This window comes from Protopterus annectens, chromosome 10.part0 (genome assembly GCF_019279795.1).
Source record: "Protopterus annectens isolate FY-2018-M chromosome 10.part0, PAN1.0, whole genome shotgun sequence".
Taxonomy (NCBI): Eukaryota; Metazoa; Chordata; order Ceratodontiformes; family Protopteridae; genus Protopterus; species Protopterus annectens.
The window spans coordinates 1,670,663,374-1,670,682,140 of record NC_056744.1 but is presented as its reverse complement, the minus strand read 5'-3'; the positions used below and the strand labels follow the sequence as shown (position 1 = coordinate 1,670,682,140).

The following is an 18,767-nucleotide window of genomic DNA, read 5'->3' as shown; positions in this document are numbered from 1 at the left end:
ATCTGATCTCCACCATCTTCTGTGCCTTACCAATTTATACTAATCTTTCCAAAAGCAACCTAAACAATTTGACCACTTCTTATAACAATATTGCTATATGGGTCCATAGTTAGAACTCATCAATGTCTAAATCTCAAACTTCTAGGATGGCTTGAACTAAATACCAGCTAGAATTTCAACAACTCTCCATTACCCATAAAATTCTGTACCAGCCTAGTAATACTCCTATTCTCAGTAGCCTCATCTCCCCCTGCACAAACCTTACTACCCTTTGCTCAGCAAATAAACTACTGGTTACCATCCAAAAATCCCACAACAAGGCAGGTGATTCTCTTTTCTCTAATTCAGTGGGGAAGATTTGGAACAAGCTTCCCATTAAACTTGCATCTCTCTCATCATTACGACTCTTTAAAAAGCAACTAAAGATTCAACTAAAAACACAATGGCTATGTCCTTGTACTAACCCTGACCAACACCCCCCAGTATAACATCATTCTATAACTCTCTTCCAATAACCCACTTTACAGTATTAGTAAATTCATCCCTCGCTCCCTTCTTAGTATCTTATTCCCAAGGAACGATCACTGAGTGCTCTTAGCAACATTGCTTTCTTCAGTGAGCTCCTATCTTCCACCTTGTATATAGACCAACTATTTATTTCACTATGACTGTAATTACTTCTTCATGTACATATATTTAATAATTTTCTTATTTCTCAGTGTTATATATATTTTTTATAACCTATATACATCATTGTAAAGGTACATTCCTACCCAATATACTTATGGTGAATATCACTCTATTTCCCTTGGTAATAGTACTGTATTTTGCCTTGATAAACTCAGTAGTCACAGCCTGTATAATTTTAGTTCTGTATAACTCAAGTTGTTGAAGAAAATCTTCAAGTATATGTATTTTAGATATATTTTGGACTTTTGTTCTGTCTTGATTTATTTAGTTTAAAGTGGATCTTATCTCCCCGGGCCTCTACTGAAAATGGACATGTATCCAGTTAGACTAGCCCAGTCAACAAATGTAAAATAAAAATAAATAAATAAATGAGCACAGCAGCGCCCAATTTACCTCAGATTTTGCATTACGTAACTGAGATGCTTCACAAGGGCCTGTCTTTTTCCTCCATTAAAATCCACGCCTCAGCCATTTCAGCGCATTATAACACAGAACCTCCCCTCTTCTCTCATCCTCTGCTCAAGCAGTACCTCAGAAGGGCCAAAAATTTGAGACCACACAGGAGAGCTCCAACCCCTGCCTGGGACCTTAACTTTGTATTGGAGAAACTCACTCTACCTCATTTTGAGCCAGCTGCTACTGCAGACTTAAATTTTCTTTCTTGGAAAACTGCTTTCCTTTTAGCAATCACTTCAGCTACAAGGGTATCTGAATTACAGGCCCTTATGGCAGTGGAGCCTTTCATCATCTTTCATGCTGACAGGGTGTCACTCAGGACCAATCCATCCTTCATGTCCAAGGTGGTATCCAGTGTGGCTCTTAATCAGTCCATTCATTTGCCAACCTTCTTTCCCAATCCACAGAACAAAGGGGAACGGATTCTACATTCCTTGGATGTGCACAGACAACTTAGATTCTACTTGGACAGGACGAAACCTCTCTAAGAAAATATGAACAACTGCTGGTAGCATTTGCTGCAGGGGCAGAGGGGAAGGCTATTTCAAAACAAACCATTTCTAAATGGATAAGCCACTGCATTCATTTCTGCTATAAGCACCATGGAAAACCTATCCCCCAGGCCATCAGATCTCACTCCACCAGGGCTGTATCTACTTCTGCAGCCTTTCTCAGAGGTGTTCCTACCAGGGACATCCTAGAAGCTGCTACCTGGAGTTCTGTACATACTTTAACCAAGCATTATCATTCGCCAAATTTTTCTAAATCCAGAGCTGGCTTTGCCACTGCTGTCTTGCAGAGCCTTATAGCTGGCCTTAATGCTATATAAATTCCTCCTCCCAACCATAGCTTTGGGAATCTACCCAAATGTGATGACTGCAACAGTGAAACACGAAGAACATAGTACAGTTGTGTACACTTACCATAAATATAGATGTTCGAGTGTATTCACGGTTGCAGTCCTGGTTACCCTTCCTCCAGCCCCCTAACTTCTTCTGGCTATACCTCTACCTTCCTTTACTATGCTTAAAAGCCTTTTTGGTGTATTTGCTTTTTGTTGGAGGTATACCTTTGTGTTTTTATGTTTATTTGCTCCCCATTAGGGGGGCACCTGACATCTGGGGCAAGAAAAACTGATGTAATGGCGTCGGCTGCATGTTTTATACACCTGAAGACCTGATGTCATCGAAGAAAGGACAGCAACCGACACAGGACCCAAGATCAGGCCGACTGAGGCAACCTGCAAGCAGATTACCCAAATGTAATGACTGCAACAGTGAATACAATCAGACATCAACATTTATGGTACATGTACACAACTGTACTTTATTACCTTTATATTCTGCTAGCTATGAATCCCCTAGCCTTTTAGCTGTGATGTCAGGATATACTAAATAGTTTGCATGACAGTTTTGTTTTTGTTCCTTGTTGTTTAGTCATTGTTTTTCAGAAAAGACTTCCATGTTTTTGCATTCTTCACTCTCACTATCTTTTGATCAACAGTGCTGTCCTCGTCAACTGATCCATTTGTTCCCCATCATCAGGGTGATGGTTGACTGAGAGGGGCCATCATATAAGTGGTTTGAGAGGTTTTTATCTTATGCTATGTTTTCCCCATGGATGTTTGGCTTGTGCAGCAGAAGGGAACCATGCAATGGGATGATCATCCCAGGCATCCCGTACTTAATGCAAAGGACTTTGTCAGTATGCAACTCTGCCTTCTTCCCTCAGGCTAGGAAGATGGTATCCCCAGTCTACAATGGAGAAATCACATCTCCTTGTGGACATCCTGAGTGATCTCAACTGTCTCCTCTAGGGGAGGTGATTGGAACGTTCCCCTTCATTATTACCTCTCCCTGTCCCCACTCCTTCAATGCCAACTCCACTATTCATGCCCCAATCATGTAGGTTACAGTAAGGGTTCCATTCTTCTGTACCATGCAGCCAGGCAGAAGACAGTGTCCCTGAAGGTTATTATCTCTGTGCAAAGTATCTCCAAGCTACGGGCCTGTACATCCAGGGAATCATATCTGGTCACTCACAACAGTAACAGATTTGTTTTATAGTGATGTAGTTTTGCTACCTCAAATAACAGATGTCAGAACAAAGAAGCATTAGATTCTTGTATAACTTTCAAAGCATCACATTGTTGTGTGTGTGTGTGTGTGTGTGTGTGTGTGTGTGTGTGTGTGTGTGTGTGTGAGACAGTGTGTGTGTGTGACAATGTTCATAATTTGGATTTAGTAACATTTTTTAAAAAATCCTTTGACCCAACAATTTCCAGAAGGGATTTCATTCAATTTTAAATTTATATGTCTTTCTCCCCTTTATGGGTTTTAACCTGTTTTTACTTTCCCCGAAAACCTGAATCCATTAAAGTAAATTTAACCTAATTTATCGATAATGGCCTTGTTTAAAATTTTTTTGAAAATTTTTTGATTTTCCTTCTAATTTTTAAATTTTTTTTTTTCTTTTTCTTCTGTGTTTTTTTCTGGCCTTTGTTTTGGTTTTTTTTGTCCCTTTTTTTCTTTGGAAAAATTTGTAACCCTTTTTCAAGAAACTTTACCCCACCCTTTCCTATTTTCTTTTTTTCCTTTTTCTTTTGGGGGTTTCCTTCCCAGGGTTCTTTCTTCTCTCTTCTTCTTCTTTTTTTTCCCTGATTGTTTCATTCATTCTTTTAATTTTTTTTAAATTATTTATCTCTTAAATCTTTTTATGATTTTTTATCAAAATTTAAAATTTTTTTTTATTTTTTTGCTTTTAAATTCAAAAGGTGTTGTTGGTTTTTTTTTTTTTTTTTTTTTTCTTATTTTAAAAAAATAATTTTTTTTTTGGTTTTTTTTTTTTTTTGGGGGGAAAAAAAAAATGGTTTTTTAAAATTTTAAAAAATTTTATTTTTAATTTAAATTAAAAAAAAAATTTTTTAAAATTTGTTGTTTTATTTTTTTTTTAATTTTTTTTTTTAAAATTTTTTTTTTTTTTGGGGTTTAAATTTTTAAATTTTAAAAAATTTTTTTTTTTTAAAATTTTTTTTAATTTTTGGTTTTTTTAAATTTTAAAAAAAAAAATTAAAAAATTTTTTTTTTTTTAAAAATTTTTTTTTAAATTTTATTTAATTTTTGGAAAAAAAAAATGGGTAAATTTGTTTTTTTTAATTTTTTAAAAAAATTAAATTTTAAAATTTTAAAAATTTTTTTTTTAAAAATTTAAAAATTTTAAAAAAAAAAATTAAAAATTAAATTTAATTTTTTTAAAAAAAATTTTTTTTTTTTTTGGAAAAAAATTTTTAAAAAATATGTATATATTTTTATATATTATATATATTATATATATATATATATATGTTATATATAAAAAAAAAAAAAAAAAAAAAAAAAATTTTTTTTTTTTTTTTTTTTTTTTTTTTTTTTTTTTTTTTTTTTTTTTAAAAAAAAAAAAAAAAAAATTTTTTTTTAAATTTAAAAAAAATTTTTTTTTATTTGGGGGGTTTTTTTAAAAAATTTTTTTTTTTTTGGGGGTTTTTTTTTTTAAAATTTTTTAAAAAAAAATTTTTTTTTTTAAAAAAAAAAAAAAAAAAAAAATATATATATATATTTATATTATATTAAAATTTTTATTTTTTTTTTAAAAAAAATTTTTTTTTTTAAAAAAAAATTTTTTAAAAAAATTTTTTTTTTTTTTAAAAAAAAGTTTTTTTTTTGGGGGAAAAAAAATTTTTTTTTAAAAAAGGTTTTTTAAAAATTTTTTAAAAAAAAAATTTTTTTTTTTAATTTTATAGAAAAAATTTTTTTTTTTAATTTTAAAAAAAAATTTTTTTAAGGAAAAATAAAATTTAAAATTATTTTGGGGAAAAATTTTTTTTTTTTAAAAAGGTTTTAAAATTTTTTTTTGAAATTTTAAAAATTTTTTTAAAAAATTTTTTTTAAAATATTAAATTTTGGGGTTTTTTTAAAAATAAAAATTTTTTTTTTTTTTTTTTTTTAGAGATAGCACTACAGTGAGGAAATGGGTAAATTTCCCGATCTCTACTGTAGTGCGATCTGTTATCAGAACATCAAATGCACATTACTGAATGTACAATACCATTCGCTATTGTGGATTTGAACATTTGCAGAACCTCATTATGGAAACTTGAAAAGATGCATTCATCCATTCTAGTTTTGCATGTCATTCCACATTTTAATAGTAAGTTTATGCATTATATATGATATATATATATATATATATATATATATATATATATATATATATATATATATATATATACACATATATAATGTGCATGTGTGTGTATGCATGTGTGTGTGTGTGTGTGTGTGTATATATATATATATATATATATATATATATATATATATATTTATAAAAAAAAAAATATATATATATATATATATATATATAAAAAATTAAATACACCAACTCTGAGATCACACTACATTGTGGTAACGGGAAATATTCCCGTTCCGCGCTGCATGTAGATCTGCATTCATCCCGGTCGATCATATGGTCTCCGCCATATAAAAGTTGAACTTTTGAAAGTTCGACCATCTGAAGGGGACTCATGTCTATGCGATTATATATATATGTGTGTATATATATAGATATATATATATATATATATATATATATATATATATATATATATATATATATCCCCCAATAGTTCTCAGTTGCATATATGACTCCACAGACTGGTGCTAATTGAATTGTCTACAAGCCAGATTTGCTGCATCACCATATTTGTAACTTTATTTTTTTCTGAATCAAGCATGTGGGTGCAAGGTCCCCCTATCCAGTAAATTAAGAAAGTAAAATCTGCTGCTGAAAGACTGTAGATTATATGTTGAATATAATAAACATTGAAGAGGATTTTTTTTTTGTCTTTTCAGGTACCAGAAACCTTTGAAGATGTCACTGTTACTTTCTCAGAAGAGGAGTGGAAAATATTAAGGAAACAAGATAAGGAGCTGTACAGAGACGTGATGGTACAGAACTACGAAACCTGTGTTTCTGTTGGTAAGTGGGAGCCGGCTTATGAAATGAGTTTATTATTCTGAAAGTTATCAATATGATATGAAAATGTCGTAGAATGATTCAGAACTATGCACTTCACCATTGTTTGGTGAGGGGAATATAGCATCTCTCTCTGTTCTTATTCCAAAGGGTTCTTACAAAATTAACATTTGTCTCCACTGACCTTGAATGATCTTAAGTGATCCCTCTCTTTCTTGTCTACAGTGAATCTTCTCAAACATAAGCACTTCTTTCTCTGAGTTAGCATTTTTGTTCTGCTACTGTAGGTGTAGATCCCATTATAACATCATGTTTTTTTCAGTTTTTAAACTCCTTTTCTGTACTGAGTAACATTTTTGACCATCTGTTCCTTTTCTGCATAAAGTAGCCACCTCTTAAATAGGCTGTTTTGTTGGTTATGTAGTTAATGTAACTTTTTTATTCTCATGTACCCCATGGATAACACATTGTGATCAGGCAGTCTCCCATGAGAGACTGGTAGTTAGTTTTGCCGATATGTTTTATTAACAAAGTATGACCTGTTAGAGGTCTTGTCCTTATTTTATAGATAAAGAATCTTTGGCTTCATTAAAGTAATTTCTCAAAGTCACGGTTTGAAATCTGAGAAATAAACTCAAGCCTGAAAGGTGCAGTTTATTTGCAGCTTTTTAAAATGAAATGCCACTCCATATTATCATATGTGTACCTGCATTGTTCTTAACCCCATAAATAGGTCTGCGGTGTAAAATGTTAAGCAAGCATTAAGAAAGGCCTGTTACCTTCTATAATGTTTATGTAAACTGTTAAGGTAGAGCATTTTAGTTCCATGTTGCTGTGTCTTTATTAGAATTCTGTGTGCTTCTAACAGATGTAGTTCATAGCGTACTGATATTCATTTAGAATAATTTTTGCTGTACTGTGCTAGGATGGTATTGAAAACATGTTACTGTTTTTTGAAATTCTGAATTTAGTAATCATCTCTTTGCTGGTCTGACACAGACTGTATTGGGTGGTTTATTCTCATGTTCCTCCTGCCTGAATTATTTGACCTAGATGAAACTGTTTAGTTGTTAATCATCTGTTAGAAATAACTATCAGATACCATTTCCCTGATTTGTTATTTTGCTGGAATTATTTGTGGAGGGTCCCCAGTTCACTTTGTCTTGCTACACTTGGCTTTGCTTTGGTCATGTACCCTAGCCCCATTCCATCCCACTCTGCTTTATTTCCTTCATATATGATACTTTTCCAACCTTCACTGACTTATTTTTTCTCTAATTTTAACCATCCAGTCATAAGTCATTACTAGCTTGCTAACTTCAGTACCAGACAAAAAGTTCTTTCCCATAAAAGCCTTTCATGCCAAGCCCCCAACAACTGATTCATATATACTTTTCTCCTCTGGTTTTGTTAGGCTACTTTGAAAGTTCATATTTTAACTCGGAACAGGTCTGCTGCAACCTTACCATTCTCATACCTTCTAGCACAAACTTCGAACCCTGTTATGTTTTCCATAAAGCATACCACTTTAATTCCAAACTGATTGCTAGAAAGCGTTGGTCTGCCATCACACATAAGTAGAATTCTTCCATGCAAACAAATCATCTCACATCATAAAATTGGTTCCTGCAGCTAAACAGAGGAAAATCCCTCTTTGTGTCTTTTGGCTTTTCCCGATTAGGGGTCGCCACAGCGGAACTCCGGTCCGCTAATGATTGGCAGTAGATTTTTACGTACTGGCTTGCCAGGCCTAACGCACAACCTTCAATGAAGGAACGCTCATTCACGCATGTCGCCACACAGAAGACGCTCTAACTGAGAATCAAACGGGCAACGTCTAACTGTGAGGTGACAACGCTACTGCGGCACCACCACCGCAGTCCTAGGAAAATCTAATTTAATTGTGTTTCTTTTACTTGCTAGTAATATTACCCAAAGCCATGTCCCTTCTCCACTGATCAACAGTCCCCACCATTTTGAACTCCCACCTTTAGAATCTCTGTTAATGCTGATAGCATCAAAAACAAAGCACACCAACTTGACTCCATTCTATGCATAAACAACACTGATACTGTACTAATCACTAAGTTCTGCATTAAGGACAGTACTACAGATGTAAACATCATTTTTTTTTTTTTACTTTTTTTCCACAGGATATCTCTGCATGCAGAGCTCCAGGCCTGGAATATGATTGGTTGTAGGGGCCATGGTCCTGTATAAGACCTCCATAACACTTAACCAGTGCTGTCCATTTAGTGGCTCTAATGATCATGATCCCATCTGGGTAACTCTAATCCCTTCTCTAGAAAAGCATAACAAGCTTTTCCAAAACATGTCTTACCAGCTCTGTAAAAAAAAAAAAACAAATTATAAAACCTTAAAAGAATGTATAGTTGATTTCACTCTATTATTTCTTTTATAATACTAGGAGAATTTAGCCTCCTTGGCACAGTTTGCAATGATGTTAGCTGATTTCTAAAGCATGTAGGCCTTTTGCAGTGAGTAAGCTGCGCCCATCGTAAATCAGACATGTGGACCTTTCATAATCTAATAATATTAAATCATCCACAGTCACACTCTTCCCTTTTAGTCTTCACCCTTTCCACAATGAGCACTACCCAGAATTTTTCCCAGTCATTGGGATATCCTTCCAATTGCTACAGGTAAGAATTCCGTCCTGTTTAAAATCACAAAGTAACACTGGGATATTAACAAACTGATGCAAAGTCGCTGCTTAGGCATGCAGCTCTGCACAGAAGGTCAATTTAAAGAAATAAAGTGGTTCTTGGTGCCACAATTGAAATTATAAAGGAGGACAGGAAACAGGAATAAGGTAAGAATGAGCTGGAGGTGTGCAAAACTGTTCCACAAGAGGAACAAGAGTGAAAATTGTTCCAAAAGTCAGTGAAAGTAGCTGAGGATATAGAGCAACAAAGACAGGTGGATACCAGCAACATGAAGTGGGAAATCAAAAAGAATCCAAAACCAAAAGGAAGACGAGTCTGCTCTAAAAACAGAGATGCAGTTACATAATTAACTATAGGACCTGGAAAAAATAGGATGGCAGAATAACAAACTGGTTGACCTTGACCTGGAGACTAGATCTAGATGCTACAGTATCGGAGTACCAGCCATAAAGGAAAATGTACCTGAAGGGATAGCTGGGGGAACCTAGAATGTTGTATCCAGTATTGCAGCCAAGTCATCGTTATTTACATCATTTGTTCAACGAGCCTTGATGCTTATAGTATGTGCTTGTGACCCAGGCTGTTTTCATGATGACGAGCTTCTGTTATGTCTGCAGTACAAGGTGCATTGCAACCAGATAAAAGTATGAACGGCTGCAGTAAGCATTGTAGGTACAAGAGCACATATGGCAGTCATGAATCCTCCCGCACAGACCACCAAGCTACGCTACTGATATATTATTGTAACGTAAGGCAATGTATATGCAGAGAAATGTCCTATGAAAGGGAAACGGTCAATGATGGCCAAGGGTGAAGCATTGAGTTAGTAGGTCAACAGAAATGGACAGAAAAGACTGCAACAAGAGGTGTTAACCAAAGAAGGGGTGGAAAACACAGTGAAGAATGGGATTGACAATACTTGAATGTAGATTTATGCAAATGTCAGACAGGACATACAGGATACAATACTGTAAGATGATTTACCAACCTGCACGTGTGCAAGCAATGTAATGTTGTAGTGAGTACGCCTGTGTTATAACATAAATGTTAAAATGAAAATATAAAACTCTTGAGGATCTGATCCATAAACTGTCTCCAATTGCATTACACACTTAGCTCCATAACAAGGTGAATTCAAGCTGAACTAGAGTGAAATATTCAGGAAAAGACACTTCACGGGGTTGGCTCTGTTAGCAGACTTGCTGTGTCTTTCGGCTTTTCCCGTTTAGGGGTCGCCACAGCAGAACCCCAGTCCACTTATGATTGGCAGTAGATTTTTACGTGCCGAGTTGCCGGCCCTGATGCACAACCTTCAACGAAGGTGCACCCATTCATGCATGTCTCCACACAAGACGCTCTAGCTGAGAATCGAACAGGGCAACGTTTTACTGTGAGGAGACAACGCTACTGCAGCACCACCACTGCAGTAGGCAGACTGATGATTAAAAAAAAAAAACAGGCCTCAGTGGAATTGAACTCCTGATTTGATTTTATCCTAGTCTTCTAAACAGTCTTTCAGCATGGTGTGCCGCAAAAGAATGCTATACTGACTGTTTTGGGGAAAGATACTTCAGGGAAATTCCTCTTTTTGCAGTATAATAATTGAAAATAGGCAGGGCTCATGAGAATTTGAACCCATGGCTTGTCTATTTCCTGTCCTTGTAAACAGCACAGTATACAACAGAAGAATTCATACTGACAATGTTAGGGGAATGGCTCATAGGTGCAAAATGTTGTCTGTGAGAAGCAATCAAACATACAACCCAAATCTCCACCCATTGTGATGATCAAAGTGAAACATGTCATCAGTTTGAGTACAAATATAATGTTTCACATATACAGACTGTCACAGAACAGAGCTCAACTCGTATGCGCAACTGATGGTAGACATTGCCAATATACATGTTGGACTTTATCATTGCTAGACGACAAGCGGTGTCATTTGTTGATGGTTGCACATGAACATCGATGATGGTCCTCACCACCCATCATGCAAATTTTGACGCCACTCGGTAAGGGTGGCCTTATAACTGACATGGGCAATTACAGACCTATCAGACCTAGAAGACTCATCTGTAAAACCACAGTATACATTAGAACTGACCTCATAAGTTATGATATCAGGATTTTTTGCCAGACAGTCTTAATCTTAAAAGAACAAATTAATTTCTAAATTAAACATCAAATTAATTGAACATGTATAATCATTTTTCTTTCAAAATGAAAGTTAAACATTACAAATATTAACACATATACAGTGGTGCCTGCAACTCACAATGGTTTGCAGTATTTTCTGTCTTCTATAATAAAAGTCTTCTTGAAGTCTATGATAATTCAGAAGATTTTACGTTTGATTTCATCTTCTCTAGTAGTGATATCAAGAACCTTAGAGTTTATCTAACAGTTTGGCTATGTAAAGGGTAATTCTTGTCTATTCAATCTTGTGATCTTCTTCAAAATGGTTACTAAGGCTGTAGACCGTGACTGTGTGGTATACATGACATACCTTGACCTGGCCAAGGCCTGTGATGCCATTCCCCATGCTGGCATCATACAGAGCTAAATGCTTTAAAATGAATTCCATGTGTGGTAAGATGGATAACAAACTGGTGAAAGACAGAACCCACACAATGTGGGCAGCAGGTGCTTCAGCAGAAAGAATGAAAGTCACCAGTTGTGCCTCAAGGAGAGAGAGAGAGAGAGAGAGAGACAAGACCTCTGGTTAACAAAGTTTGCAAATGACTGCAGACGGGGTTCTTGTCAAGTGACACCCTAATTTTGACCTCTCCCTAGTAAATTTGTGGTGTTCTAATATCTTCACTTTTGTCCTTTATCACATTGTATAGACAACATGCATATTCCTGGATCTGCCACTACTACATATTAGCTGCTGTACTGAATTTGCATTATTCAGTTCCTTGTTTACGAACATTGATTCAGAGAAAGTGACTTCAGCTGAGTAAGAGATTCAGTTGTTGTTTTCTTCTTCAGTTGAAAGACATTCCCACATTTAATTTTCCTTTTTGCCCTCAGTACAAGGCAGTAGCTGTCTTCTTGTTGGCAATCAAGAATGTGGCATCTAATTAACTAACTGCTGGTCGGCATTAATGAGTTAATTAAAAAATGCACAATTTTGCTTACAGAATAGAGTTAATATAACTGCATTTTTAAAATACTGATATGTAATATTAGCCTTGAAAATTATGTCCTTATTTTTATTGTGTCCGCATGGTTTGAATTTTTCAATTTGTCAAAAACAGGATCAACAATGTTCTAATATAATTACATAAAAATAACAATTACATTCTGCTGTTCATAAAGTATAGTGGCCAACAATCAGTGTCATCTGGTTTTATAAGCTGTTTACTTTATTAGTTTAAAATCTGTGTCCTCTCTCTTTGCAGCTCTGTACCTTAAGCACTTAACATATCTTGGTTTAAGGTTCATAGATTAGTACTAAGGTAACTGCCCTTGCGAGCCATTTTAAGCCTAGCCAATTATCCCTTGGGAGACTCAAACCCTGCACCTTGTGTTTGTAAGGCAGACACTTTAACCATTAGGCCACCCTCCCAACCCTTTAAATTATAAAAACACACTTAAGTGAGTCCCTTTTCATTCGTCATTCCTAAAAAAATAGAACTCTCTATTCCATTGACCTCAATATATGTAATTAACCATCAGTTACATAGCACAAGAAACTAGTCAGGAACTTTACCTCCATCAGTCATGTTCTTGTGGTGTTACCTAACTAATTAATATCTCCCATTGTAATGCATCCTGGAATATTTTGGTGTGAATTTCATTTAGCTTCAGCATTCATATTGTGCACCCACAACCCCCTTCCCCAACCCAAGGCCCCCTCCTACTGCTTACCTAATTGCAGCCACTTATCTGACTTATGTTTTCCTGTATTAACCACATCATCATGTTTGTCTTATTCCACTCATGACCTGCCACCCCTTCCTTTTTGTTCCTTCAATATCTTCATCAGCTGCTTTGCATACTTATTTGCATAGAAACTCCCCTTTCATGCAACCATGCAGTAACAAAGTAGCATACCTCTCTCTGTATCCTCACTTGTTCCCTCTGTTACAGCTTCTTGTCTGATAAATTATATTACTCGTATATTTGGTCTGATATCTAGAATATTCGTTTTCTTACTTCTCTTCTCCACTTCGTCCTTTTACACGGTCCCTATATTCCTAACTCATTTTGTTCTGTTTGCCTCTTTTTTGTTTCTAATAATTGCATGATACAACTTCATATTTCTGCTGTGTGTTTCTCCTCTACTGTATTTTCCGTTAATCCCCCCTGGCATTTCTGTGTTCATTTCCAACCATATGGTTAGCACTGACTTGTTAAGGATTAGTAATATCTAAGGATGTTGTCATTTCCAACCATATGGTTAGCACTGACTTGTTAAGGATTAGTAATATCTAAGGATGTTTTGATTTCCAGCCATATGGTTAGCACGGACTTGTTAAGGATTAGTAATATCTAAGGATGTTGTCATTTCCAACCATATGGTTAGCACTGACTTGTTAAGGATTAGTAATATCTAAGGATGTTTTCATTTGCAGCCATATGGTTAGCACTGACTTGTTAAGGATTAGTAATATTTAAGGATGTTGACATTTCCAACCATATGGTTAGCACTGACTTGTTAAGGATTAGTAATATCTAATGGTTAGCACTGACTTGTTAAGGATTAGTAATATCTAAGGATGTTGTCATTTCCAACCATATGGTTAGCGCTGACTTGGTAAGGATTAGTTATATCTAAGGATGTTGTCATTTCCAACCATATGGTTAGCACTGACTTGTTAAGGATTAGTAATATCTATGGATGTTTTCATTTCCAACCATATGGTTAGCACTGACTTGTTAAGGATTAGTAGTATCTAAGGATGTTGTCATTTCCAACCATATGGTTAGCACTGACTTGTTAAGGATTAGTAATATCTAAGGATGTTGTCATTTCCATCCATATGGTTAGCACTGACTTGTTAAGGATTAGTAATATCTAAGGGTGCTGTCATTTCCAACCATATGGTTAGCACTGACTTGTTAAGGATTAGTAATGTCTAAGGATGTTGTCATTTCCAACCAGATGGTTAGCACTGACTTGTTAAGGATTAGTAATATCTAAGGATGTTGTTATTTCCAACCATATGGTTAGCACTGACTTGTTAAGGATTAGTAATATCTAAGGATGTTGTCATTTCCAACCAGATGGTTAGCACTGACTTGTTAAGGATTAGTAATATCTAAGGATGTTGTTATTTCCAACCATATGGTTAGCACTGACTTGTTAAGGATTAGTAATATCTAAGGATGTTGTCATTTCCAACCATATGGTTAGCACTGACTTGTTAAGGATTAGTAATATCTAAGGATGTTGTCATTTCCAACCATATGCTTAGCACTGACTTGTTAAGGATTAGTAATATCTAAGGATGTTGTCATTTCCAACCATATGCTTAGCACTGACTTGTTAAGGATTAGTAATATCTAAGGATGTTGTTATTTCCAACCATATGCTTAGCACTGACTTGTTAAGGATTAGTAATATCTAAGGATGTTTTCATTTGCTTCCCCATTGCATCTGTGATGACTAATGTAGTTCTGTTACCATCTGCAGTAATGTTCAGGGTCTGTATGACAAACATCTGTACATTATCCTGTTGTTAATATACACTTTGAGTTTGAATGTTGTGTCTTCGTTCCCCTACTAAAGTGATCCTTGTCCAGTTGTGATAGACTAATTAGTAATTATGTTTATATTTTATATGCAGGATACAAAATTCCTCCAGAGAAGTTATTACAGCTATTTAAAGCAGATGAAGTTCCAAAGGATATTGTGACGGGAATAAATATCAGGAAGCAGAAGGATCATTTTGAAGAGACCTTCAACAGTATGTAAATAATTTATTAATTGTATTTTACATAAATTTGTTCTTTTTAACTGATGTTTTAAATATTTTAGGAAAACTGAAAATGTGCGTGATGTTAGAGGACTAAATGGTGCGACACAACAAGGAAAATTCTGATAAGATATATTAACGTAAATATGAAAAACTAAGATCTTTTTAAAACAAAAAGGATTATTCCCATGACTGTGGCACTTGACCAGCAGTTAGTGTGTGGAAGACGTGGACATTACAGAAAAGACTGCTTTCCAGTTTTGTGTAAAATAGTATAAAAATGCAGAATTTGGACTTTGCGGACACTTGTAAAACACAGATTGCTATTGACTTCATCACTTGTATGGGTTACTGATGCTTCCACTATAAGACATTAAATTATATTTTTACTTATCTGCAACCAGACTAATATAACTGGTAATGTACATGTCCAGATGGAAAACAATCAGAAGTTTTTTTTTTTCTCCCATAGGACAACCCTCTGTACACCCCATGTGATGGACTTCATGCCCCCCTACTTATATGTAATACTAACTCCACTGTCACACAACCACAGAGACAAAGTAAAAACTGTAAAGCACAGCAAATCATTGCCAGCTCTGTAATAGAAGCAGTGTCAGTAACGATTCTCTTAGAGAAAATAAGATTTATGAGGTGCAAATCCTACATTTATGATCACCAGCTACAGCTTCATCCACTTTACACTTAGTCACTGTTAGGGAAGTCATCACTAACGTGGGAAGATTTTCCTCACCATTTCCTTTATACTGAGTGACATTGAAATCAGATGGCACATATGTCACTAATAAACTGGAGATTAGCCACTGTTTCAGTGATGCAGCCCCTAAGTTAAATGTACAAAATGTGTTATTAGGATATCCCAACGTTAATGACCTCAGTGTTACTATCAGGTGATTGTGTGGAACTCCGTATAAATATTGCTCATTGTTTTAGAATTCCTACATACAGTTTTCAATTTGTTGTACATCATGTTCGGCTTGCTCTAGAAAGCACAATGAAAACTTTTTTTTTTTTTTGCATCAGGTGAACCCCCGTAGACCCCCATGTGGTTGACATATAATACTCAAACAGATACAGTCTGAGAGGTGTACTTATATAAACTCATTGGAGGGAAAGTTCTCACATGAACTTAATGCAGACTACAAGCAGGCTATCAGTAGTACACACTGTCAGTCATATGCAGCATAGCTCAAATACACAGACCTAAATAGACTCTTAAAAGTAACCTACCTAAACAAAAGGACCTCTTAGATGCAAATTAAAAAACAAGCACCCTCAGCAGCCTCACAAACACACCGCACAGCAGTACCAACTGTCAGACATTACCTAAGAGTAACAGTATTTCACCTCAAAAGCTCATAAGGAAGATCTTTACACAATAACACATCCTAGTCATTGTGACTCCATAGTGAAATGTACCATTATATCATTCACCAGTCTATGCAAGGAAGACATTATGGTCATTTGCTTATCAGATGTCAGGATTCACCACATTGTGTCTTTGCACCACAAGTACTCAGCCATTGTGCATGTAGATGTAAGTAACCTGAGATGTACCTCACTGGACTATATGAACAAAGACAGTGTCCAAGACAGGTATGAGCCTAGCCATGAGCAGCATTCTATCAACTCCAAGAAAGGCGTAACAGAATTGTCGCTCTCCTATTCTGGACACAGTAGAAGAGTCTTTGTGGATTCTGTTCAAGCAGCTTTATTTTATACAAACACATCACAATAGAAGTTAACTGACTTTAACTTAAGTAGCTTATATACAAACATTTAAAATAAAGTACCCGAAGCAATTGTAGTATACGCCAAGTGTTTGTACTGGTCTTCATACCACATAAAGTAACAAGTTGAAACAGCTCTTAGCCAAATAACATGAAAGCATCACTGAACCTTCGGCTTGAATTTCTTCACTTCCATAAGCAACGAGAAAATTCAGAAATAACAAGAACAAAATTAGCCCTGTTCGCAAAAAAAATATACCTCCGTGTCTTTGGGAATTCAACTCTGAAACGACACCACCACAGTCCACAAGACCTTCTATCATGTAAACCAGTTCACGAAGTGAAAATGTACAAAAAGAATTTATTATAATGAAAAACGCCAAAGCTGGTTAAGTGCTTTCACTTGAATAACAACAAGCTTCATCATAAGCAACATGTTTCACACTACTGGTCACATTGAGTTGTTCATTAGCTCTCACTTTAGCAAATGTGTCTGCTGATATAACATTACACATTGAACCAATGTCTACTTTAAGCTCTGTGGATTTACCATTGATCCAGACAGTACAAAACACTTCGCTCTTTGCCAATAAATTCATTGCATCAACTCTTTCACCAACTACTGATACACCATCTACATAGAAAGCTGACTGTTGTGTTTCTACTTGGTCAACTTGCTTTTTTGAGTGACCCTTCATTGCAACTGTGTGAGGTTTACTTGATTTGCAAAACCTTTGAAAATGATTCCATTTTTTAAACAGTGACATTGCTGACCAAAAGCTAAGCATTTCTCTCTTTTAGACTCATGATTTGCACCACAGTTGTGAGAGTTAATAAAGCTGGACTTTGCTGATTCATGCTTGTATTGCACTGAGGAACTGGAATTGGAACTTGTTGGAAAGCTATGTGGTTTCCCTGGTAAGCCATCAGGGGCTGTAGCTTCCATGTGCTTAGTAGGCCTATTTCTGTTTGCCACGTGTTGCATACTGTCTACACTTGCTCTGTAGCCTGCTGAAACCTTGCCCTTGTCACTTGCAAACATACTTATGTGTTTTTCCTGTCATCTCGTGGATTTGACAAATCTCTATGGTTTTACTCAATGTTAAGTTGCTATCACGAAGCAAGATCTTTCTCACAGCAGCACTATTAATACCACACAAAAGCCTGCCCTTTATTAATTCATCTTTTAAGTCACCAACCCAACACGTTTTAGCTTTGTTTCTCAGGTCAGTTATATAAGCTGCAGAAGTTTTCCCTGGTTTCTGATCTGTTATGTAAAACAAATGCTGAACGTGTGCTTCAAGCACTCAGGGTTTTCCCTTGATTCAGTCTGTACAACAATATGATGAGTTTCATCTTCTCCCTCATATACTGCTAGAGCAGACACAAATGAATGTTCTCTTTCTATGTCCTCAGGCCCAGCTAGGTTTAACAAAATGAATGCCCTGGTGCATGCATCTTTATCTGAATAAGCTGCTTGTATAAAACTATCGTACTCTTGCTGAAATATTATCCAGTTTTCTGGAATATTCTAATCAAATACAAGTAGTAATGGCTTTTTAAGTCCATCTGCCATATTAACACATACCAGTGAAGGAGTTTTGCAAATAAGCACGAACACATACACATACGCATATGTCAGAAATGTATGCCAATACTTAGCCCGTATACTTTGTGCTTCTGAAATGATGCTCATGGGCTTTTCAGAACTATGCTATTGGGCATACTGTGCAAGCTGTCTCTCTCAGGCACTGTAACACTTTTTGAATTTGTTATATTGCCAAAAATCACCTCTTATCAATGTAAGGAACATTTCAAATGACTTCACAATGCTAATGAACTGGGCAAGAGAAGCTTAGAGTCAATAATATTTCAAAGTAATTGCACTTTGTGAGTAAACTGTACACACCACACTGAAATTTCCCCAAAATAGTGGTACCTTGCTAGGCAACACTTTACAGTACAAGAAACACTCTGTAATGGTGGCACTTTGTGAATAGACACACCCAGCACAAGAAACTTTTCAAAATGGCTATACCTTGACTGTACTTCACAAAATAGTTGCACTTTGCACACAAACTCTTCAGAATACATGCACAGTAATAAGCACACACTCTAAGCACTTTTACACAATTTGAGATACTTCAAATAATTTAGTTAAGCCCTTGATACAATAGAAAGTCATAGTTATGCCAAAACACAGCACTTTGCCAAAACACATGCAGTCGCCTTGCTTTATTTATGCT

The 18,767-nt window shown here is 35.4% G+C and overlaps 1 protein-coding gene across 1 annotated transcript in view; it reads left to right on the top strand.

Moving 5' to 3' along the window:
• Positions 1-18,767, top strand: part of LOC122814410 (neurotrophin receptor-interacting factor 2-like) — a 739,001-nt gene that overhangs the window by 52,993 nt on the left and 667,241 nt on the right. The window contains exons 5-6 of the mRNA XM_044086992.1: positions 6,036-6,162; positions 14,642-14,761. Of these exons, the coding sequence (XP_043942927.1) occupies positions 6,036-6,162; positions 14,642-14,761 (247 nt within the window). The remainder of the gene's footprint in view (positions 1-6,035; positions 6,163-14,641; positions 14,762-18,767) is intronic.